This window comes from Sphaerodactylus townsendi, linkage group LG08 (genome assembly GCF_021028975.2).
Source record: "Sphaerodactylus townsendi isolate TG3544 linkage group LG08, MPM_Stown_v2.3, whole genome shotgun sequence".
Taxonomy (NCBI): Eukaryota; Metazoa; Chordata; class Lepidosauria; order Squamata; family Sphaerodactylidae; genus Sphaerodactylus; species Sphaerodactylus townsendi.
Genome location: NC_059432.1, coordinates 53,527,737 through 53,552,775, shown reverse-complemented (window position 1 = coordinate 53,552,775; position 25,039 = coordinate 53,527,737). Strand labels below are relative to the sequence as shown.

Below are 25,039 nucleotides of genomic sequence, written 5' to 3'. Positions count from 1 at the left end.
ATTCCAGTCTAATTCCTTATCTTAAGATTGTTAATACTGAGCTTGTTAGGAGAAGCAAACTTCTGTAGTGTGGCATTTTAAATTGCACAGCATTGTGACCCTGTTCGTACCTGGAATTGCTCAGGCAAAGTTTATTAGGTTTCTCATTATATTCCAATTTCTTTTGGTTGGAATTTGCTTATAAACATTACTGTAAAATGTGTATTGCAGGAGGTTTGATGTTACTTATAAAATAAAATCTGAAAACTGACATTTGAAATGAAGCATTTATGGAAGTTTTCAGTTTCATAAGAGGTAAGTGGGGAATCAAAGAAAATGGAAGTATATGTTTAAAATGATAGCAGTCATTCATGTTATATTGCTCATGATGAATGGCCAAAAGGATATCTGTTATTCCTCTTAGAGGAAAAAAAAGCTTAATCAAATGTTATCCTCCATTTTTCTGGAAATTGTTATCCAAAAAATCAATTTGCATTGAAATGGAAAAGTAGTTGGCAGGTCACTGGTGCCAGTGGTTTGAATGTAATAGAAATGACCCTTCTATCACTTACATTGTTTTACTGAAAGCTAGAGGAAATATGTATATCTTGAGTAGGAAGCTGCCAAGATCACTGAATAAATGAATATCCGTCACATTCAATGAAACCTGAAATGAAAGTTGCAATGTTGGAGGTAAATAAAATGTTTTGTAGTCATTCTTTAACATGGATGCTGGTTAGGTATTCCTAAAAAAAAAAAACTGAACTTTTTCTTCTAACATTTTAAATATGTTAAAAAAGTCTCAGTAATTTTTCTTTTACTGTTGGAGTTAACCCTGAAATTGAGGAGCTAGTTTCATTTTTTAGCCTTCACTATTTGTATTTTAATAACCCTATTATTATTATTATTAGTTATTGGCTCATTCCGCACAACACAAATAAAACATCTGGCTGATTTTTTTAAAAGAACCATTTTGGCTTTTGTCTCCTGCACAGCCCAAGATGTTTTTTTTTCCTGGCTGCCACCTGACCTTTTGCTGCGCTTGCCATTTTGTGCTGTTGCAGAGACTCTCTGTGAGCCCGTCATTTTAACTTGGCTCTTTATGTACTTTAAAAAGAAAAGAAAGTTGTTATTTGTTTATCTATCTACTCCAATTCCTTCTGCTGCCTGATTATACCACTCATTCCCATTGCTTCAATTGTGACTGATGCCACAGCGATAGAGGCCTCTGACACTGTGGTTCTGTCCTTTGGCAACAGTCTGCCTATTGCAACCAATAGGTCCTCAACAGCAGTGGTGATCGGGAAAGCTACGAATGGTTCTGAGTCAGCTGGCAAGAAACCAGCCAGATCCATTTAGATGTATGTCTTAGTGACCTGAAAGTAGACAAGAGCTGTCTGCTTAGCTTAGTGCAGCACAATTGAGGATTACTGTAATGGTGGTGAGTGCCCAGAAACGGATATCCTTCACGAATGCCTCAAAGCAGTGTGGAAGAGTTCTTCTCCGTCCCCCCTGAACTTTAGGCTTGGATGGAATAGTTTGTGCCAATAGAAATAGGTAGAAAGGGAAACTAGTTATATAAGCAGCAGTGATCTACCTCACCCATTTTCCTCAAAAAGCACCCAAAACAACAAGAACCTATGGAAGACTGGCCTAATGTCCTACTAAGACATCAAGGAAAGAATTCCATACTTCATCTGACTCTATGATCCTAGATCCAGCCAGCCACAGTATTTAAGGAGGCAGTATATGATCTTATAAGTGTCATAAATAAATACTCTGTTTTTTAAAAAACAACAACCATTTGCTGTTTAAGTGAATTATCAACATTACTTCATGCATGCATGTTTTTGCACACCCTCATAGGGTTAATTCTTCCTGCACCATTAACCTAAGTGGTATAACCATTCATCTCCTTGGGGGAGAGTCAATTCTACACCCTCTGTGTGAATACAACAGCAACCGTAAGGCAGAAGAACTGAAATTCTGCCACCACAGGCACTGCACAACTGCAATGTAGGACAGTGATGAGGCAAAGAGATTAAAGGTTCAGTTCACATGCTATCATAGTAATTGAACACAGCGTATTTGCCTGTCAACTGCATTCTTACAAAGTTCACAGTCTCTCTAGTGGTAACTTTTTCAGTTAATTAACAAGACAATCTGCCACTGGGTGTGGAACCTCTATTTGAATTGGCAGTGTAAAGTTTAATAGTCTTCTCCTACTATTATTAGTGCTGGAAAAATGTATATACAAGGGGGGATCTTTGGAGTTTTCTATTTCCAAAAGTAATAAATGTGGGGAAAGGGTTAAATAACCCCCCTACACACACACACACACGTGCGCACACACGCACAGAGTGATATTGTCAGAATAGGAGCCCTGTTCAACTGCAGTGCTCCTTTTAAAAATAATAGAAAAATCTGTTCCTGGATCACCCATCTGTTTTGGTCCTAAGACCTGAAAAGTATCTTTCATGAATTGCTAATTACCTTGGATTTATTACAGTAATGTTCTATCCTGCAAACTAAGCCTCTTTTAAGCCCTTCTTTATATGCTGTCCACAAGACATTTCTTTTTTCAGCTAGCGTATGCTACATAGTAAATCTTTTATATTGCTCAGTTTTAGTGCTTCTCTGGATATCTTTATGTCTTTATTTTATGGTGGTTTTATTATTTCATTGTAAGCAACTTTAGGCAGTTCTTGTTGGAAAAGTATTGGAGCAATATTATTATATCTTCTTCGTCTTACTACTTCGTTATGCCATTTCAGTTTGAAGAAATTATGTTTCTTTTCATAGTTTTGTTTCATTTTATATTACCCTTTTAGATATTATGTTTGTTAAAAAGAAGAAAAAGGTGATTGTCTTGAAAAACTAATTATTCTTGTTTTCTTTTTTTGTAGGTTAACTGAGCCTTCTGGATACTTAACAGATGGACCAATAAATTATAAATACAAAACTAAATGTACATGGTTAATTGAAGGATAGTAAGTATATTTTTGTGTTAAAAGCTACTCAAATCATATGCATATAGGATTGCCAACTGTAGGATGGGAAATACCTGCAGGTTTTGACTGTGGAGTCTGGGGGTGGTGAGGTTTGGGGAGAGCAGGGACCTCAGTAAGTTGTAATGGCATAGAGTTCACCTTCGAAAGCAGCCTTTTTGTCTGGGGGACTGATCTCTGTCATTGGAGATCAGTTGTTCTAGGAGATCTCCAGGTCTTACCTGGAGATTGGTGCCCTGAACGCATAGAGTGCTCTTATGCAAATTATACTCATTCTAGGTAACATTCCTGTTTCAATCTCACAGCGAATGCCCAAATAAGTAAGGTTTTTGCTTAACTTATTTAACAGAAATAACTCTTGGTCCAGAAGAATTTAATTAAATAACATGTTCAGCAGCATAAATCTGTCAGTCATTTTTTTGGATGTCAGATTTTTAACTGTTGCTAATAGAGATGTTGCACTTATAGTAAAATACTCCTATTATGAAATTGGCATATTCCGAGATAACATAATTTCATTTACAATAACTATTTGCTCCTTTCTGACAGCACAGATTTTATAATTCCTGCTGAGTGAATTTCTCTGTCTATAAATTGTGGATTAACTTTTCTTTGTATTTTAACAATGCACATTCTTTGTAGTTTTATGTGATGTAGTTTTTACTGTAAGCAACTATATATATGCAGTGGTGTCCTGATCCGGATGGCCCAGGCTAGCCCATTTCCATCATATCTCAGGATCAGTTATTATTTGGATGAGACACCACCAAGGACATCCAAGGTTACTGCAATGCAGAGAAAGGCAGTGGGAAATCACCTCTGAGCATCTCTTGCCTTGAAAACCCTACAGGGTTGCCATAAGTTGGCTGCAACTTGGTGGCACTTTCCGTCCATCATATACAGCGGAGCCAATGAAAAGCAAACTAAATTTCAAAAAAACCAAGGTCATAGCTATGCTCAAAAATAATTCTTGCCTTCAAATGATATATGGCTGTGCATATATTTGCATTTCATTAGAGCAGATGCTATTTCTGAACAGGCTGCTACTAATATGTTTGCTGTTTTCTTCTTTTCTTCTAGTCCAAATTCAGTTTTAAGGTTAAGATTTAATCATTTTGCCACAGAATGTAGTTGGGATCATATGTATGTTTATGATGGAGATTCAATATATGCACCTTTAATAGCTGTATTTAGGTAAGTACTTCAGTTTTAGCTGCTTTTATTGTAATGTAATAAAATAGTTATATTTGAATTGAAAGTAAGCATTAAAGCATTTAAATTTGCTATACTTATTCTGTTTTTTTCTTTCATTATCCATTTACCTATTTAAGACCATATTTTACCTAGCCCAAGTCCCCCCGCCTTTTTTTTTTTTTTTTACAGTCAAGAATACTAGTCCTTTTTATGATGGCTTTTAAAAGTCAGAATGGTCTTTGCATCTTATATGGTGTAAAATGCCCCTACTAAAATTAAAATATAAAGAGCTGATTTCCTTAGCACTTAATGCTCACATTAATTATGAGGTGAGTCTTCTTGACCTGAAATTATCTCAGTTAGACTTGAAATGTATTTTTTTTTTGTCATTTTCGCCCTCTTCTGACCAGCAGTCGTCAGACTGTGTAGCCAAGGATGACATCCACGGTGTATAAATGCTCAAGTGATTCCTTTAACCTGTCACTGAATTTTAATAAAATTGTTCTGATTACTGAACTTGAACTTTTTGTAAATGGGAATGTGATTTTCAGACATCACCTTGCCGTCAGCCCAGCAATCCAGTCCTCATCATAACATAATATACCCAAAGGATAGAGCCATGCAGCATATACATGTTTCCATTACCAAAGCAAACGTATGAGGGTTGCAGAAAAAAGGCTTCACTGTTGGAGAGAATATTGTTAATATAGAACAATTTTTTAAAAAAACAGTTGCCACCATAGGCAACAATCATTCTTTCAGGAGGTCATGAAGAAAATGTGTATCAACTTGGCATCCAGGAACAGTTTTAAAAACACTGAGTAGGATCTTGCTATGTTTTCTTTTGTGCATGCAAGAGGAGCTCCCCCCCTCGCCTATTTTGCAAAAATGTTGTTTTGGTCACGTATTGTGGACCTGGATGCATAGAAATCCATGGGGAGGGATCTGAAATTAGGAAGGGAATGCATCTCTGCCACTTGCAAAATGCATCTCTGCCACTTGCAGAAAAGCTGATACTGTGTTTTCCCGAAAATAAGACAGTGTCTTATATTAATTTTTGCTCCCAAAGATGCGCTATGTCTTATTTTCAGGGGATGTCTTATTTTTCCGCTCCACAGCTGCATGCTCTGGTGTTCTGTTCGACGGGCATGCTTCCGAACAAAACTTTGCTACTTCTTACTTTCGGGGAATACTTTATATTTAGCACTTCAGCAAAACTTCTACTACGTCTTATTTTCAGGGGATGTCTAATTTTCGGGGAAACAGGGTAGGATGCAGCTCCATGACCTTTGCAATATCTTACCTTAACTTACACTGTTGTTTCCAAGTGACGATGCTAGAAATGTACATGAACAATAATATCAGAAGTTCAGAGCTCTTGATTAAAGCCAGATCATTTCCCCCTAACTTAAGGTGACCAGATGGGCGAGTAGGCAGGTGCGCGCAGCCGCAGGAGCGCATGGCCTTCTGGGGTGCTCCCGTTTCCCGCCCTGTCACAGGGCGGGAAATGGGAGCGCCCCAGAAGGCCGTGCGCTCCTGCGGCCGCGCGTGGGGGAGGCTGCCGCACTGCCTTGCACCCCAGAAGGCAGTGCGGCAGCCTTTCAAAAACCGGGACACTTGAAAAAACCCGCAGGACGCGGGACAAATTGTTTTAAGGCGGGACTGTCCCGCCAAAAGTGGGACATCTGCTCAGCCTACCCTAACTGTTAACTGATACCACTTGTTGATCCAATTACCATTTGAGTTATAGAAAATTTGCCTAGCACTAATTACTACTTTTTAACATTTCCAGTCTAATCTTAAATACACAGTGAAGACTACAGGTTCATATCCTTGAAAAATGTTGTTTCTTCTATTTCACTTCTCTCAATACATCCTTGGACTAAGTTATTTTTACATGTTAAACTGTTTACTTTATAAAGAAAGGAAATGTTTACAGTCTCAGTATCTTACAAAAATTGTGGCTTTTCTGAAGCTCGGTGGAATAATTGCTGGTGTGTTGGTGTAGAGGTGACTCACTGTTCCCTTGAATAATGCGCAGAATTAATTTTTTTAAATTGTATTGACTCCCTGTTCAACCTCACAAGGCAGAAATTTCTAGGAACAGTAACAGAAATGTCTGGGAACACTGTAGAACATGTAGCCAAATCTGCTAACAGTGTTTTTGTTATAAAATAGGAAATCTGACTGTTCTCCATATACTTAATCACAGTTCAATACCATCCAATATAGGCAGACCTGTAAACATTGTATGTACTACAAAATTATACCATAGATAGTAGATTATTAAAAGATCAGAGCTACCACCAGTTTTGTACTCTCATTTGTTGGACTTGTTAAAAACTGCTAGAGTTTTTATATCTTTCACTGATATTTAGATCCCTCTCCTGAGTGATAAAAGTTCCAAGATTTGTAGCAGACTTTAATACATTTGGATTTATTTTGTGTATTACATTAGCCCCAATTCTGATTGTACAGATTGCAGCTTCCCGTGTTAATATTTCAGTTGTTTCCTGAATTTTAAAAATAATTTTTGCTTTTCTATATTACTTAATTTATCATTTAGCTATGTATATGCCAAGTAAAAAAAAATTCTCATGTAAATCTGAAGACCAGACAGTACTGTTTTTGAGCAATTATCTGCTACTATTCCTGTCTTGTTCAGAAATGTGAGCACCCATGCACCAAAACATGAGGGCAAATAAAAAAAGTTCCAAAATTATTAAATAAAAAGTGTTATTTTTTTTTAACAAACATCAGTTTCGGGGTTTTGATGATACATAAAAGATCCTAATTTTAAGAACAGAAAGAATAAATTTAACTACAGAGGATGTAACTTCCTTATTGCTAGCAGCCAAGACAAATAAAAGGTGAAAATCACACGAACAGACAGGAAACTTAGCAAGAAGAGGAGTTATAAAGCAAGTCCTTTGAGAGGAATATAAACTCCAGAAAGAGACAAAAATAAGTTAATGATTAAATGTCTGCTCTTCCACATGGACAGATCTCTGGACTAGAGGGAGTCCAGTACAATGGCCCACTGTATCTGCCAAAGGTGGTGCATTTACCCAGGCTTAAAAGAAAAACTGATGATATGCTGGAGCTGTAAGAAAGTTAAAATATTGCTGCTGGACAGGAAATAAATGGCTTGGAAAGCTTTTAGCATCCTGGTTAATTCTATCCTAATCATACTTCCTTAACAGTTCAAAATGTTCTGCCTAACACTAGTGATATCCGAAGAAGAGGATAGTAAAGCTATTCCAGTGCTTCTTAACTTTGCTCCAGGATGGCTTGTGGGAATGCTATTGTGGCCATTGTAGTAAAATAGGTAGTGAGTCATGATCTTAAAAAACCAAACGAAGCAAAAGTCTAAATTTAATTGCAGCAGTCAAAGACTTCAATGAAATGTAACTACAGCCTGCTTCCAAATGATAAAATTCAAACTCTAGCTCATAATGTATGTATGTATTTATTTATTATAGGATTTATAAGCCGCCTCACCCCCGAAGGGCTTGAGGCGGCTCACAGAATAGCTGCACATTAAACAACAATCAGCAAAACTTATCAAACACACGAGTGCAGCTTAATTCATTAAAACTTATAACTTAAAACTTTAAAACTTAAATAACAGTTACAGTTACATACTGGTTAAAACAAGCAAGCGCCCGATCTACAGGCCAGCGGAGGGAGGGGATAGGTAGGACCCAAGATGGAAACCAGGGCCCGGCCAGATGGAAAAGTGGCAGCTTCAGTGGGGGGTGATAAAACCGCGGCCAGCCCCCCCCCCAGGCCCTGTGGAATAGCTCAGTCTTACAGGCCTCATGGGCGGAACTCACTCAAGCTGTCCCAAGCGAGGGTCCCTGGACAGCTGGAAGGAGTAGTGAGCATTCCCAACCAGGCAGGGGCCAGGGTCAGAAAGGCCCTGGCCCACGAGTCAAGTTGCCAGCCGCACCTACATCGCGATAGGGCCAGGGATTCTCCAGCAGCTCTGCCGCACTGAACGCGACTTGGCCGGTCTGTTTGGGACACAAGGGGGTGATGCTTTGAGTCCCCGCAGAGTATGAGGGCCCCATGCCGCTGTGAAGGCCTATAAAGGAGTCATCACCAACACCTTGAAAAACGATCCGAACTCTGGCACTGGGAGCCAGTGCAGGCAGCTTTCAGCACAGGGGTGATAGTGGATCCTGGAGTAACCACCAAAAGCCGGGCTGCCGCATTCTGGACCACCTTCAACTTCCGGATCAGTCGCAAGGGAAGGCCCACGTAGAGCGAGTTACAGTAATCCAACCTCGAGGTGACCGTCGCATGGATCACAGTGGCCAAGTCGGACTGGGAGAGATAGGGAGCCAGCCGCCGAGCCTGGCGGAGGTGAAAAAACGCAACCCCGGGTAACATGGGCCACCTGGCCCTCCATCGATAGTGAAGAGTCCAGGCGGACCCCCAGGCTGCAGGCCAAAGATACCGGGGCCAACTCAACCCCCTCCAAGACAGGCGGTTGAGTTGGCCCCGGTATCTTTGGATAAGAATTTGAAGCAGATCTTTGAAATGAAAAACCCTGTGTCATTCAGTATGCATGACTTGCTTTAATGAGTGCTGTTCTAGAATGTTCCCAGTTTTTTTCTGAACATTCACCTGATTATTCAGATTTATTATTGTTATTGTTATTATCCAGATCTGTTACTGTTATGTTATTGGTATTATGAAGCTCCCATGTCATTTTTTTGCAGTGGTTTTATAGTTCCTGATTGTTTAAATATGTTACTGTTTATTGTAGGTGTCATTGGTAATATGAAACCCACATCATTTTTTTTGCAGTGGTCTTATAGTTCCTGAAGTTCGTGGAAATGAAACTATTCCTGAAGTAGTTACTACATCTGGTTATGCATTACTACACTTTTTTAGTGATGCTGCTTATAATCTAACAGGATTTAATATTTTTTACTCGTAAGTAATTTTATCAGTCATGTTTTTGTTTACTGATCAGCAGAGATATAGTAAATTAAATTTGGAACTTAAAGTGTTTGAATATTTTATGTAAATTGGTATTTTCACAGAGAACATTAAACTCTCCTGAAGATTATGAAAAATGTTGTTTACAGGAGAAATGCAGCTTTCTCAAACTGATAACGGTTCTTTCAAGAAAAATAATAAGCATAAGTGCTCCGTTTCTTCCATTGTTTGTATATGCAGTTGTGGAATAATTCCTTGTGGGCTCTCTCTCATATTGGACTGACAGATTTAATATATCATGAACAAAATAGGTCAGTCCAATGTCTGTAGGAAACATTTATAGTCCTGTGATGAATTAAGACAAATACTTTTGAAATAGTAGCCTTACTTTAATATGCATATAACCACTTGATAAATACACTGTTCCAAGTTTTAATAATTTTACCAATACCCTTCTGATGCAGAGATTTTTGATACTTGAAAACTTATACTCTGAACAGCTTGTTGGTCTTGAAGGTGCTACTGGACTCAGATGTACCCTCCTAAACCAACATGTGTACCCTCCTAAAACCACTACCCTTCTTTCCTAAATTTCTGATTAGATGTTGGTTTACAGAAGAAACACAGCCTTTTCGAACTGCATTTTCCACATCAATTTATAGAGTAGTAGAATCAATCTGGCCCCTTCTGCATGGGTAAATATCCCGTGGTAGGGGTGGGATTTAACCTGGTTTGGGTGGGAACTTCGCATGGTTCCCGCCCCTAAACTGGGTGAATCCTGGGGAAAACTCCCATGCTATCTGTGATTCTTTTTGTTAAATCCGGCATGAAGGTGGGGCCGAGTGAACAGCCCTGGCAGGGAGCCAGGTTGACGGTGACTACACCGTCCCCTTTGCCCCCCCACCCCGCAGCTGCATGGCCACACAGACGCAGGGTGACTGACTGGTTGCAGCTGTGATGCTGGCTGGGCTGGGGAGAGGGTCCCCAGGCCCTGGGGAAGTAGGGCGTGGGAGGCAGCTGCAGCTCCATGCAGAGGCATGGCAGCAACCCACTGTGGTCCCATGGACCCCTGCTCTGGACCATGTGAATGGCCCAGGGCAGTTTCGGGGCCATGTATCCCGGCTACCTGCTGGGATATTTGGCCCGTGTGGAAACTGCCTCAATTTATATGCCTTTGTAAATTACCGCATGGTAAATAGACATCTGTATTCATCCCCAGTCTTGGTACAGCTTTGCTTCTTTTTCCAAACTGAAGGCATAGATTGCTCATTACTCTGTAGGATCCAGCCCTATAGCTGTAGCTATGTACTGGTTACTGGTGCTGCATAATGCCATGTGTTTTTCAAGGCTTCTTAAAACATTCTGAATGTTATCCATGGAAGACTATGTAAGACAAAACAGTAAAGGTGCATGTGCTGTACATGAATACATGAAGCTGCCTTATACTGTTTTGTGCAGAATCAGACTCTTGGTACATCAAAGTCAGTACTGTCTACTCAGACTGTCCATAGCTTTCTAGAGTCTCAGGCTGAGGTCTTTCACATCACCTGTCACCTGGACCTTTTAGCTGGAGATGCCAGGAATTGAACCTGGGACCTTCTGCGAGCCAAGCAGATGATCTATCACTGAGGCATAGCCTCCCACCACCCCTTCATTTTTTTGTAGATCACACTCATTAGTTTTCTCTCTGTGAAATGTAATTTATTTATTTAAGTATTTATACCATACATTCTCTCCATTTGGGAACTCAAAGAAGCTTAAATTCAAAGAACAACGTAAAGGCATATATGTTCTAATTTCGTGGTCTGTTGCAGTCTACAGAAGTCCAGCTTACTTAGTACCTGGGCATCAAGACTCTCTTTCTATTGCCAGACTATTCCCTCTTTCTATTGCCAGACTACATCCCTGTAAGTATCCCAGGTCATCTTCAGCTGGCAAAAAGATGCTCCCAGTCTTGCTTCCAAGCTAGAAAAGCCCCTGGCCAGGCTAAGTACCTGTAAAATTTCAAAGTGCAGCAAAACTGGTATCATCTTTGTGCATTTAGGAACAGAAATATATATTTCAGCAGCCCATGGTTATTTTCGTGCATGCAGAGGCCTCTGTAGTCTTAATTATGTATCACTAAAGTAATGCATACGAGGGTGAAAATATGAAAGCAACGTCAAAGAACAATCCTTGAATGTTACTGGGTTTCCAGTTCTGACTTTGCGATTGAATGGCTCATTAGAGGTTAGTATTTGACCTAAGTGACAAGAAATTTGCAGTAAGTTGTCTAAGCATTGCTGTCTTAAGATATTGCTATCTTCTGACTGATAACATAAGGAAGAGTCTCTTAAAATAAATGATGATTATCTGCATGTTGATATGGTTTATCTCCCCCTCCCATCTTGATTATTACAGAATTAATTCGTGTCCCAATAATTGCTCAGGACATGGAAAGTGCACAACTAGCAACTCTATTCCAAGCAGGGTATATTGTGAATGTGACAAGTACTGGAAGGGAGAAGCCTGTGATATTCCTTACTGTAAAGCTAACTGTGGGAGTCCTGATCATGGCTACTGTGATTTGACGGGAGAAAAACTGTGTGTGTGCAATGACAGTTGGCAAGGTGAGTTGGCAAAGTATTTCCTGGCAGTCTATTTTGTATTTCAGTGCCTTTAAAATTACTATTGCTTCTTGAAGTTCCAGATGGATCAGTCTAGAAAAATGAAAAGATAAATGGTATAATACTTGGTAGCTCAAGCAGTCCAACTACTTTTGAGTTGGAGGTTCTGATGTGTTTTAAGTAGCACCTGTGCAATGCATGAAATTTCTGTTTCTATTGTCTAATGTCCCTTCATTTCATAAAATGCTCTGATGGTCTTAACATATTTTTTTTCTTTTCGGATGTTGCTCCTTGAGCCTATTTCCCCAACACAGAACATTGTCTTATTTGGAATAAGACCTTGAGCATATTGCTCTAAAACACTGATATGGCTTAGCCAAAATATCCTGGACTGTTGCAACCCTGTTCCAGTGACTGGAACTCCTGCTTCTGTTTTCTGGTGACCACTGGAAAAGCCAGGGAATGTTATGGTATTGCAGCAGTGAAAGCATCAGGCTGAATGTCTGGGCCTACTAAGCACCCCATGTTAGTTTCAGTTGGGGTACCATGTTGTGAGGAGAAATGGGAGACTCAGGTTGTAGGGAAACTACTCTTCAATTTCAATTAATTTTTATACTGAATTAGATATTTGTTTATATCTTCAGCAAATATTTTCATGCAAAAACATAGTTGTTTCATTTTTTGCAATTCTTTAAGTTTCTTTTAGGTAACAAAGATATTAAAACCCGCTCAAATCTGCTTTGTCTGTAAAGGAAGTATCTAATTTTTGTGACAATAGAGAATTGTTTGAAAATGTGAGCCAGCAGTTTTTCTCAGATTCAACCAATCTATCTTTAACTATTGTCTTTTGCAACTTATTCTGGTTAAAAAAAAAGTTTATGATGCAAAACAGGCTGGTCCATGCAACGTGGCCTGTAGTGGAGAGAAAACTGCCGGTAACTTCTGGAAATTAGTTCCTTTTCAAGAGGGGTCACAGATGGTTTTTGGAAAGGGCACTAAGCAGTATAGAGCAGTGGCGGGGGGAGGGGGGAAATGGCGCCTGGGGCCCGCCCCCCCACTTAGTTCAGTTGGCTAAAAAACCAGCCTGGTTGGGCTGTCGGCTGAGCTAAGGTAAGTGTGTGTGTGTGTGTGTGGCCTTCTGGGGCCCCATTCTTCTGTATCCCCCGACCCCACTTCCCTTAGTTCAGCTGGCTGAAAAAGCAGCCTGACTGTGTTGCCGCCCAGCCATGTGGCCCGGCCCTGCCAGGCTGCTCTGGGCTATGGGGCTTGGCTGGTTGGGCGGGGCCAGGCAGGGACACCCAGCAGCGACTTCTGCCAGACCTGGTGAGGCGGGATGAGGGGGGAAAGGGGGAGGGGTGTGGGGGCAGTTTTTCACCCCTTACGTGACCCCAACGATGTGTGCCCCTCGCTCCATGGTAGCTACACGACTGGTATAAAGAGAAAGGAATAGTATGTTAAAAGATGAGGAAAAGAAAGCACGCCCTAAGACTAGGAAGAGCGCCAAATAGCAAGGAGTAGAGGAAGGGATAAAGCAGAGCAGAAAAGAGATTGATGGGAAATAGCTAGAAGTATAGACTGGGAAGTGGAATAAAAGAGGACAAAATGCTTCTGTCTATAAATTGCTGTGACGGGTACGCAGATGATTAGAAAGTGAATTGTCTCTTGACAGACAGGTAGATTATGTGTGAGGATGTAGTTCATTTTTAATATGTAACTCCTTTTGCAGGATTATTTTTAAAAGATTTTTAACATAGTACTATGCTTCTTACTGAAAGATTTACATCCAATGAATGTTTTTCATGGTTTATTTTTCAGTTTTGCTACTAACAGATAAAAGGGAATAACATGACACACACTACAAAAAGAATTTAGATAGCAGTTCCATTCATTCTGTGCTTGGATAAATTGTTAAATGGTTACAAAAACTGTACAGTTTGAGGTATAAAGTGAGTAGAAGGTAGTATAGTGGTCTTTCTGAGCAACTGTGACATCTAGTGGATAGTTTGGAATGAACATTCTGAATCAAGGTTATGAATGACAAGATAATCAATCTAAAAAGTCCTGTTATTAATATTGTACCTGATAGTTGATTCTGTATCATAGTACTGTCCATTTCAGTGCATAGGTCTTCAGCAGTTCTAAGATACTTGTTCATGGTCTGTAACATGGATCAGAATTAACATTCCATACCTAAGGGAATACTGAAAGATAAGGAACAGCTTTTGGTTGTTCAGCCACACTTACATTTCTGACAACAATCTTGTTGGTCTGGTAGCAGAAAAGGATGATGCAAAGAAAAGGATGATGCAACTGGATGCCCTTCAATCATTTTTGAGACTTAAAATGATAGTCAAAATGAAAAGTGTTATATGTATATGTACAATGTTATGTGGTTACAATCAAGAGAGTATATACAGGAACCATCTGCCATTTGTATTTTATCCATCAAGAATGGGTTTTCTTCCTAAAAGACTATAGTACTCTTAATATTAAGTACTGTATATACTCAAGTATAAGCCGACTTTTTCAGCACATTATTTATTTATTTATTTACTTACTTACTTACTTACTTACTTACTTACTTACTGATTGATTGATTGATTGATTGAACTTTTATACTACCCCATCCCCAAGGGGCTCTGGGCGGTGTAATGCTGAAAAAGCCCCCCCTCGGTTTATACTCGAGTATATACGGTAATTCCAAGATGGCCACCAGAGCTGGGGCTGCTTTGGGGATCTGGTAAGCATGTTGCTGCTTTTTTTTCTAACTCACCAAAGAGCCGTAAAGACAAGATGTAAGGACAGCCTGCATAGCATTACAACTAGGTTGTGTGTGTGTGTGTTAAAAGAAACCGAGGCATTTCTCTCCTAAGGGTTATTGGTGCATTGCATTCTAGATGAATACAGTTCTTCATACAGTAGTTTACTGCCAAATACTGATGTTGCTGAAGACAAAGACTTTCTTTGGAGCAAAGTTTAGGCTGGTATGGCTATGAATCCCAGAATTATTCTACATTTGGAGGAAAACAGTGGTTCATTTGTGTTCCTAGAGTGCTGGAAAGCTGCTCATCCCCAATGCAAACTCTGTTAAGCAACTCTATCTCATCTTGCTCCCAAATCTTCTATTTTTAGCTGCTACTGAGTCAAGTTCGAAGGCTTATACTCAAGTCAATAAGTTTCCTAGTTTTTTGTGGTAAAATTAGGTGTTTCAGCTTATATTCGGGTCATCTTATACTCGAGTATATACGGTACTTGAATCTTTCAGATATTTAAATAAGATGACTTTGTGACTTAAAAAGCTATAAAATATGTCTCTTCAACCACATTGATGACAGCTAATTTAGGTTCAAAGGCTGTCAAGCTAAATTAGATTCTGTGTACCTAATGAAATTCATCGATGCTCATCTTTGGCATATCAAAAGCCACATGAGAGAGCTTTTGTTGAAGCCAGCAATGGTGCCAAAAGAGATGGCAGTCTCTGAGCAATATCAGATCTCTTCTGTGTTTTGTCACTTAGCAGCAATTTGGAATCCATTATGGAAGTGTTTGTGTTAGGTAGGATCCAGGTATTTGTAGTGCTTTCTTGCTTTGCATCTGAACTATATATGAGAACTCAAATGTTGAATAGAAATCATAGAAAAATTAGAGTTGGAAGAGACCCTCAGGGCCATCTACTCCAAATCTTTGCACAATGCAGGAAATTCACAACTATGCCTTCCCTTACTTCCCCAGTGACCCCTGCTCTATGCCCAAAGGAAGTTAGCCCACTCCCCCAAACAAACAGGATACCTGCCAATCGAGCCTAGAGGAAATTTGCTTCCTGACCCCAAAGTACAATAAGCATTACCCTGGGCATGTAAGAAAGGGCCATGAGAAATAAGCATTGGGGCAACCCTTTCTCTCATGGTCTGTCTAAGTTCATAGAATCGCCATTGCCGTCAGATGTTCATCTAGCCCAGGGGTTGGCAACCTTTAGCACCAAAGAGCCTCCCCAAGCCTTGCCTTGAGCCAAGCGGGTGGGATAGACAGTGGCGGTGATGCCAACGACGGCAAGTTGCCCTTGGAATGTGGCAAGTGCACCTCCTTCCTTCCTTCCTTCCTTCCTTCCTTCCTTCCTTCCTTCCTTCCTTCCTTCCTTCCTTCCTTCCTTCCTTCCTTCCTTCCTTCCTTCCTTCCTTCCTTCCTTCCTTCCTTCCTTCCTTCCTTCCTTCCTTCCTTCCTTCCTTCCTTCCTTCCTTCCTTCCTTCCTTCCTTCCTTCCTTCTCCTCCTCCTCCCTCCCTCCCTCCCTCCCTCCCTCTGGCGTCCTTTCCTCTCCTTCCCAGGCGCCAGACGCCTAAGGAAGGAGGGGGCGGGGAAGGAGGCGTGCTCACCGTGTCCCAAGTGCAACTTGCCGTCATTGGCATTGCTGCTGCGGAGCCGCAGTACGAGGACAAAAGAGACGCACATGGCTCCAGAGATGCGGGTTGCTGACCCCTGATCTAGCCTTTGCTTAAAACCTCCAAAGGAGGCCACCCGCTCCTGAAGAAGCTTGTTCCACTGAGGAACTACTCTGTCAGGACGTTCCTCCTAATGTTTAGCTAAAAACTCTTTTGATTTACTTTCAACCTATTGATTCTGGTCTGATTTTCTGGGGCAACAGAAAACAACTCTGCACAATCCTTTCTACGACAGCCCTTCAAGTACTTGCAGATAGTTATCATATCACCTCTTCGTAATTGCCTATCCCGGCTAAATATACTTATCTCCTACCCATCCTCATACAGCTTGGTCTCCAGACCCCTCACTATTTTTGTTGCCTTCCATTTTGTTGACATAACCCTCATGATGTGGACAGTGCAATTATACTAGTTATACTAGCTATATTTGTTCTGTTTTTGTTAAGTATAAACCAAATAGTCTGTGGTATTTTATTGAACTACGTTTTCTTGAAATTATGTTATGGGCAACCCAATCCAGAAGGGGAGGGGGCAGAATGGGCTGTGGAAAGGACGTGAACCATGCAGACATGTTTGCTCACCCCAATAAGTGGCAGAAGTGCCACTCAAGCCAGCAAAGAGGGCAAACATGGTGGTTGGCCACTGCACAGCCCTGCGACACTGACCCCTCAGAAGAGGCTTCTGCCCTGAAGCTGCACCGGCCTAAACAGGGATGCCACAGCAGCTGGAGGCATGCTAGGTGCATTCCCAGGGTGGAGCCTACCTTAGTCAGCTTTCATAGATGTTCATCCTGGGAACACCCCCGCCACAGACCAATGAGTTATGCCATGATAACACATGGCATAAGTCATTGTCTTCTATGGAGCATTCTGGGCGGCAGCAGGGGGTTTTGCCGCCTTTGCTGTGCTGTCTCCGGCCACTGCAGAGCATCCCTCCATCTGGATTGTGCTATGAATCTCTTATGTGTATGTTAATAATGAGCTTATATGTAGGTTTATATGCTGTTTTAGAGCTCTTTCTGTAGTTTCTGAGAGATACAAGATGAAAATATCTTTTATAACAGTATTTTCCCAGAAATAATTGTACAGAGATCTGATAGCTTTAATCCTCTTAAAGAAAACCTCACAAGCAAAACAGTTTTAGCTAGCCACAACAATTCTATGAATGTGTGAAGCAACCAAAAGGGCTGTAAAAGTCAAGTTCCCTGAAATTGGTATCTGTCATCCTTCCCTCAGTTGAATTTCAAAGACAGCAGCCTTGTTGCTCATGTCTGCCTCAACTATAAGTGGACATGGGCACATATTCAGTTCTAAGTGATGACATCTTGAAGGCAAGTGACATTTCCAGAAAAGAAGGAAAAAATTCATGTTTTTTTCACCCCCTTTTTTATACTTTTGTTGTTAATATGCTTTCCCCCTTACCACTTATGCTCCTTCTGGCCCGTATTAATTTCTCAGTACTTGAAAAGGAACAATGATTGCAGCACTGAAATTGCTTGTCCAAGAACATAATTTCTACATTGGTTAGGAAGGGGAAAGTATATCCAAATAGCTTCTGGCAATCCCATTTAGATTGACTGTCCCAAGTATATTAATCTGACTTCTGAGGTAGCTTCTAAGCAACTCCAATAGCATGTCCTGCTAATGCCTAGGATAACAAGTTGTTACTTTCTTAGAACAACAAATACACTTGCAGTGGAAACAAGATTTAGGATCCAAAGAGGGACTTCAGGCATATCCACAAGTTTGAGATGGCAAGTGGTAATTTTGACTTGTTTTCTTCCATAGAAAATTCCTAAACCACTTCACAGATTTTTCTTCAATCTTTCTTCAGTTATATGTCACCAGGAGAAAACACACAAGCCCACAATCCATTGGGGTTTACAGTTGTACTGCTTGATACCTTCATGAATCCTGTAATGAACACATATGGTGCAGCCATGAAGGAGTTCATTTTGTCAGTGCATCTTTTGGAACAGGAATCTGCTTCATTTTTGTTCCAGTGTGGCCAGCCACCAAGGGAGATATCACCCTTAAGGGAGGTGCAGGCATACCTTATTAATCAGTAGATAACAGCAAGTACACTTAGAGTGAAACCAAATGTATTATGGATAGAAGTGCCATCATCTGAAATATACAGATGCACAGCCTTCAGGAAATTAAGAGCCAATCTTGACTAACTAGTAAACATACCAGTATCAAATGTTACGTATTTAATGATATTATTTATTTATGTTTCTTTGTTTGTCTTGTATACCAAGGGGTGGTTCACAAAGTACAAAACGCATTTAGAAATGGGCCCATGGGTTCATAGACATGAAAGGACCATCCTGAGATTGCTGCTTCAGTGGGGACAAAACTTTTGAGTTCCATATTCTTAGAAGTTAACTGCTGTGGTACATCAGTAGTTTCTTGAGGTCAACCAACACACATTACAGAGGCTCTCAGAAGAACAGTTTGTGTCTAGGAACTCTCCTCATAGAACCAAATTGGATAGTATTTAGTGCTAACCACTGTGTGCAGCAGCAGATATGAAATGATAGTGAACACATTCAGAGTGAAAAGAAATTTCCTGTGTCTGAGCTGTCAGTCATATCTTGCACAGTTGTTGTGAACTCTCTCTCGATTTAGTCATATTTTAAGGTTGCAAATTTGATGTTTTGAATCCAGTAAACCTTTCTCATTCAGAACATCTTAGTTTTCTTAGAATAAATTGTGAAATGCAGTACTTTCCAGGTGTTTTTAATAGTTGCTATATGTGGAATGCCTGCTTGTCTATTGTATAATTAAATTTATCAGATATTTTGAAAGCAAAAATTCATATGCTAACAATTATATTGATTATCTTCGTAAATCCCAGACTGCATTAGAACTATTGTATTTAAATAAGAAGATTAAATATGTTGGGGTGGGGGAGCTGATTAAAGTTTCAGGATTTTTTTTTACTAAGTTTACCACTTGGTGTCACTGTTCTTCACAAAATATCTCTTCATAACCTAATACAAAAAGGTATACAGCTAATGTTTAACTTATATGAAATGTAAAGGTACAAGTCCAATGTAATATCAGAAGCCAGGATCTGATCAGAATGCAAAAAAATCTCAGTTTGCCTTTAGGAAAATTAGTGCTAACATTGATTAATTTTTAAGTATGAGTAAGCCAGGAGCTGCTTGTGGACTGCAGAAATTTTTAACACAGCATAAACATTAACATGACATGTTAAATGATGCAGGAATTACATAGTAGGAGCACGCTTACAGCAACAGACAGTGCTATACACAAATAGTACAGTCCACAGTCCCAAATTAACATCCTTAGTATCTGTTTTTGCCTTCAAAAGCCTCAACATGATAGTATGATCTTCTGTATCAAGGGTTGCACATAAATCTAGTAGGAGCAACAGAGGCATGGCCTTTGTCTACCTGCAAATGGAAGTCATATACTAAAGTCAACAGAGCAATCTCCATCCTACAGCCTGACCTAAAGTCAGAATGAAAACAGTCCAGATTAAAGGAGTTGTCCAAGAACACTTTCTAGGGCTGTCTGAGTCACTTTGACTAGAAATAGCAGATTAGAGATTATGATATAAATGGCCACATTACTTTCTGTAGAGATAGTTTTTCGGGTAGCAGATGAATAACTGCCTCTGAGTAGGCAAGGGAAGTTAGTTATTGATTTACAATAGATAGTTAGAGTTTGTTGAATTGATCCTCATGTGATTTTAGCAGTTGGCATGGAAAAGGATCGAGGGCACGGGTAGTAACCTTCACAGATCCTGGGATCTTGTGAATGTCCATCAAAACGCCCATTAGAAACTGAGTCAAAATGGTCCATAAGTAAACCAGGTGAATATTAGATATTTCTTTTGAGTGACCTATGTGTGGCACCCTCGTCACTCACTCAGAGACCCTACCATGCTTCTCAAACTTTATCACATAGGTTTAGGGTTTCAGATAGGTCATTCAGTCACAATTCACAACCTTTCCCATCTCCCTTTAGAGGCAGAGAGAACCCTAACCCCTTCATTTGCTCTCTCCTCTTTCCCAGAGAAATCAACAGAATGGCCCAGTTCCCTTTCGTTATCCATCCATCCCTCACTCAAATACTGCACAGGGCGAAACCCAATACTTTTTTCCCTTATTCACTGCCACCAGGTAGTTGATTAAATTAACCTGGGCTAGTGGCATCTGGGGCACCAGATCCCTCACATCCCTCCCTTGTAAAAGCAATTGCTTCTGGGACAGGCAGAACTGGAACTGTCACACTATGGTACAACCAGCATCCAGACCAGAGTTTATTTGTGATATTTTATCAGCAAGAAACTTTTCACGAGTGTCACAGTTATGTTCTCTGTTCATAAGAAAATAAATGCTCAGATTTAGGAGTCTGCAGATGCTAAGCCAACTTGAACAATTGGGATGATAATGAACCACATGATGGAATAGTAGAAAAGTAATGCTTTTTGCTGCTGTCATCACTGCTTTATATGTCTTTATATGAGAGCAGCAGTGGTGTAGTGGTTAAGAGCAGGTGCACTCTAATCTGGGCGAACTGGGCTTGATTCCCCTCTCTGCTGCTTGAGCTTGTGGAAGCTTATCTGGGGAATTCAGATTAGCCTGTACACTCCCACACACGCCAGCTGGGTGACCTTGGGCTAGTCCAGGGGTCGGCAACCTGCAGCTCTCCAGATGTTCATGGACTACAATTCCCATTATCCCCTGCCAATTGGCCATGCTGGCAGGGGCTGATGGGATTTGTAGTCCATGAACATCTGGAGAGCTGCAAGTTGCAGATCCTGGGCTAGTCACAGTTCTTCTGAGCTCTCTCAGCCCCACCTACCTCACAGGGTGTTAGTTGTGAGGGGAGTAGCTAAAGGAGTTTGCAAGCCCCTTTGAGTCTCCTTACAGGAGAGAAAGGGGGGATATAAATCCAACTCTTCTTCTTCTTCTCCTCCTCTAATGGGCTATAAAGAATCATCTGTCAGATTTAGTACTAGTTCTTTGCCAGCTAACTAGATGTTTCCTTTTTAAGATCACCCAGTCCTGTGATAAACTAAGAGGGTGGTTTCTGCTACATAGGAAGTAGAAGTCCATGAGGGGTAGCCTTGTTGATAATTTCAAGGAGCTTCACAAGGCTCAATAGAGCACATATTTGGAATCCTAAAAACTCCTAGAGTCTTCTGAGATCCAATAGAATCCATGTGCTCCATGGGTAGACTTTTCTAACTGAACCCCCTTTCCACCAGGATGTTGGGGTCACATTTACCCTCCCCTTAAGTAGGCAGTAATCAGACTATGGTTGAAACCAAAACACCAACTCTAAAACCAGACCTTTCCTCAAAGGTACATTCAAAAAATTAAGTTTTATGTTGGGACCTCTTTCGTGTGCTGGGTCCACCACAATTTGAGAGAAGCTGTAGGCCCGTGGTGGTGAACCTTTGGCACTCCAGATGTTATGGACTACAATTCCCATCAGCCCCTTCCAGCATGGCCAACTGGCCATGCTGGAAGGGGCTGATGGGAATTGTAGTCCATAACATCTGGAGTGCCAAAGGTTCGCCACCATGGCTGTAGGCAGTCAAAGAAGCTTTAAAATATTAGGGAAGTGCTGGTGACCTATCTTAAGAAAGAATGTTGAAGTCCCCCAGAAGAATCAATCTAGGTGTGCTCAGCACTGTGCTTGAAGTCACCTCCACCAACTCAAACTGGGTGCCTACCTCGGATCTAGGCAGCTGGTAAACAAGCAGTATGTCCAACCTATTCTTAGTCCCTACTGTAAACAAGCACAAACTTAGTCCCTAGTAAACAAGCACACACTCCAAATATTACCCTCCCCAGAATCTACCCCCCAAATCTGCAGGAATTTCCCAACTTAAAATTGGCAGCCCTATCCTGCAGACATACATTGTGCTTCTTAAAATAAATGCTCAAATTAGGGGTAGATACGTTATTAGTCTATTAGGAGCATTGAATTATATGTTAAAGGCAATTCAATAATAAGTAGTTTTAGGAGAGAATGCTGCTAGAACACGGCCATACAGCCCGGAAACCACACAGCACCCAAGTGATTCCGGCCGTGAAAGCCTTCGACAATACAGTTTTAGAGTAGCTCAGACATGTGTTTGTAAGTATGCTTAGAATTTAAGTATAGTATAATCACGGCTTATGTTATGAAATCCATTCGCATCTGCATTGAAGGAATTTCCTGGACCTTGCTGCTCTGGTAGCTAAAAACCCCCATTTTACATTCAGTTTTCTAAGCTGTTTTTAGCCTTTGCATGCAAGCCTTCAAGCTGAAGTGAGCTGTTTTTTAATCTACAGTGCTCTTCAAAGGAAGTGATAAAACTGACAAACCTGAGTTAGGAGAAGCACCTTCACTTCACAGGGGAAGCTGACGAAGGATTTGAGATCCCTTGTCAGTATCACCTCTGCCATGAAAGGACTTTTCGAAACAGTACAGAGTAGGAGAGAAACTTGCTACCGTTTTCCATTTTTGTGAACTAATTTGGTTTTTTACAAGATATTAATTCAAACACAATTCATTTTTTCTAAGTAGTGTTTGGTACGTCCACTCACCAATATTTGATTGAAATTGTATTTGAGTGAGCTAAATACGAGGTCTGTGTTACTTTTCTGCACTAGCAGAGCTACTGTACCCACATGTGAATTCAAATCTGGTGGATCACCATGGTGTTCCTAATTAATTAAATGATAATTCCCTTTTGACAAGGTTGATCTAGTTAATAATCTTATTTCATTTTTATGAATTCTTTTTCTTTCTTTTTTTGCATCTGGAATGGCTTTTTACTTTTGAAATATTAGTATATTAGCTGTTGTTTGAAGGACAGCCCTTAATAGTACTGTTGCAAGTATATTGAATAAATGTTGAGATTTTCTTTGTAAGATAGGAGGCAGATAAAAGGTTGGTTGGTGAATGGCTGAGAAGGAGAGAATAAGGCAGGTAAAAGAGAGGATATAGGAGGAAGGAAAGTGGAAATAGTGTGGGGAGGAGGATAAAGGGGAAAGTGAGGTGTCCCCCCTCAAGTCCTTGAGGGTTCCCTATCATGCAGGTGGGCCTGGCCAGGTGGCCAGCACTACACAACTAGACAACAGTTTTCCTAGGCAAAGGCTGTTGTGGGGGAAGGGGGACAGCTTAAGATACAGGGGCAGAGAAAGGTAGGTTGACTGTTGGGTGGGGTAGGGTCACAATGGGATGCTAGGAGAAGGGTATGGTGGGGATGCTCCCACCAGTGTTAATTATCTATTATCACTTATTACCGAGCTGGTGCTGATGTGTGTGGGTAATCTGTAGTTTAACACTTTAATAACTGTTCACAGTTGTATGTTTCTGTTTCTCAGTTCCTGGTATCTTTGAAAAGCATACCTCTGTAGCTTTACAGAACAAAAATAAGCATAGTGTTCTGCTTGTCCTGTTTGTACCAATAAGCTGAGCAGACAGATACCAGGTTTTCCTTAATTGTTTTGAAAATTGGTCTTTTATGTAAAAAATAAATAATTGTCGAAAATAAATAATTTACATAAATTAACATTTTGATAATTGCAAATGTTTTTGCTTTCCTTTTCATCTTTATGCCAAGAGAAGACTCTGAGTATAATTAAAGTTAATGGTAATACTATGTTTTGTGGTTTCACTGTGGTAATGAAGTAAATCCCCGTACTCACGTTAGTTGTGTAATGTAACGAGATTTCTTTTAGGCTTGAGCACCAATTAAAAATAACAATAAATTTTGGGTTCATGTTTTTTAAACCCAGAAATTATTGGTAAGGCTAGATAAAGCCAGTATCTCTCAGCTTTATTGTGGTATTTCTGGAAAATGTGGGTTAAAAAACCCAAACCCCACATTTTTCAGTTCTCCCCACCCTTGCCATTTCCCAAGACCTCGGGGGCTTGGGAAATGGTGAGGTGGAAAGCATTGCTCCTGGTGGTGGGGGGACAGATTCTGCATGTGGAGCTGAGCTTGCTCATTCCTGCATGCAGAATCAGGCCAATCCATCCTCCTCCAATGTCTTTCAAGCCCCAAGGGGCTTGAAGAGCATCAGAGTGGAATAGATCCTGTGTGCGAGGCTGAATTAGGTCAAAGGATCTATTGGAATTAGGCCAAAGGATCACCCCCCCCCCCAAATACAGTTCAAGCCCTGTGGGGCTTGAAAAACATTGTAGGGGTTAAATCATTCGTACAGGGCTGAGCTAGCTTGGAGGGACTACTTGATCTCCTCTCCACAAGACTTTTCAAGCCCTACAGGGCTTGAAGTGTCTTGAATGGGGATAGAGTCTGCGTGCGGGGCTGAGCTAGCTGAGCTCACGGAATCTTCCTGATCTTCCTCCCTCAAAGGCTTTTTAAGCCCCATGGCACTTGAAGGGTATTGGAGGTAGATAGAATCCTCCATATAGGGCTGAGCTTGGTCAGCACTGCCTGCAGAATCTGTCCCCAGCCCAGGGAACTGATTCCCCAATTCTGGAAATGAGTTGTACTTCTGGGGCATTCCCAGGTCCCACCTGGAGGCTGGCATCCCTATCCCATAACGATCTATTTCTCAGCTTTTAGACATTCTGAAAGGAAAAGGAGAAGACAAAATGTTGTTTCCATATTGCTTTCAAGATTATGTTTTGTGAATTATTTGTCAGCAGTGATTCCTAATTTGTCCTGGGGAAATCTACTTAACTGTAGCTATTTTCTTCCTTAAATCAGAAATATGCTACGTATTTGCAAATGTACAGTATTTTACAGTGTTTTCTACAAGTGCCTTAGGTCCAGTGGTTTCCTAGAATAAGAAGAAAACACATCGTCTGGCATAAGGAGTAAAGATTGATTTCTATCAGTTCATACCACCAGCAGCTCCTATCG

At 40.6% G+C, this 25,039-nt stretch overlaps 1 protein-coding gene across 1 annotated transcript in view; it reads left to right on the top strand.

The window, feature by feature from the left end:
- The first annotated feature begins 2,891 nt into the window (after positions 1-2,891).
- Positions 2,892-25,039, top strand: part of ATRNL1 (attractin like 1) — a 575,975-nt gene continuing 553,827 nt past the window's right edge. Inside the window, exons 1-4 of the mRNA XM_048507055.1 lie at positions 2,892-2,969; positions 4,068-4,181; positions 8,997-9,125; positions 11,532-11,740. Coding sequence (XP_048363012.1) covers positions 4,129-4,181; positions 8,997-9,125; positions 11,532-11,740 — 391 coding nt within the window. The 5' untranslated portion in view covers positions 2,892-2,969; positions 4,068-4,128. The remainder of the gene's footprint in view (positions 2,970-4,067; positions 4,182-8,996; positions 9,126-11,531; positions 11,741-25,039) is intronic.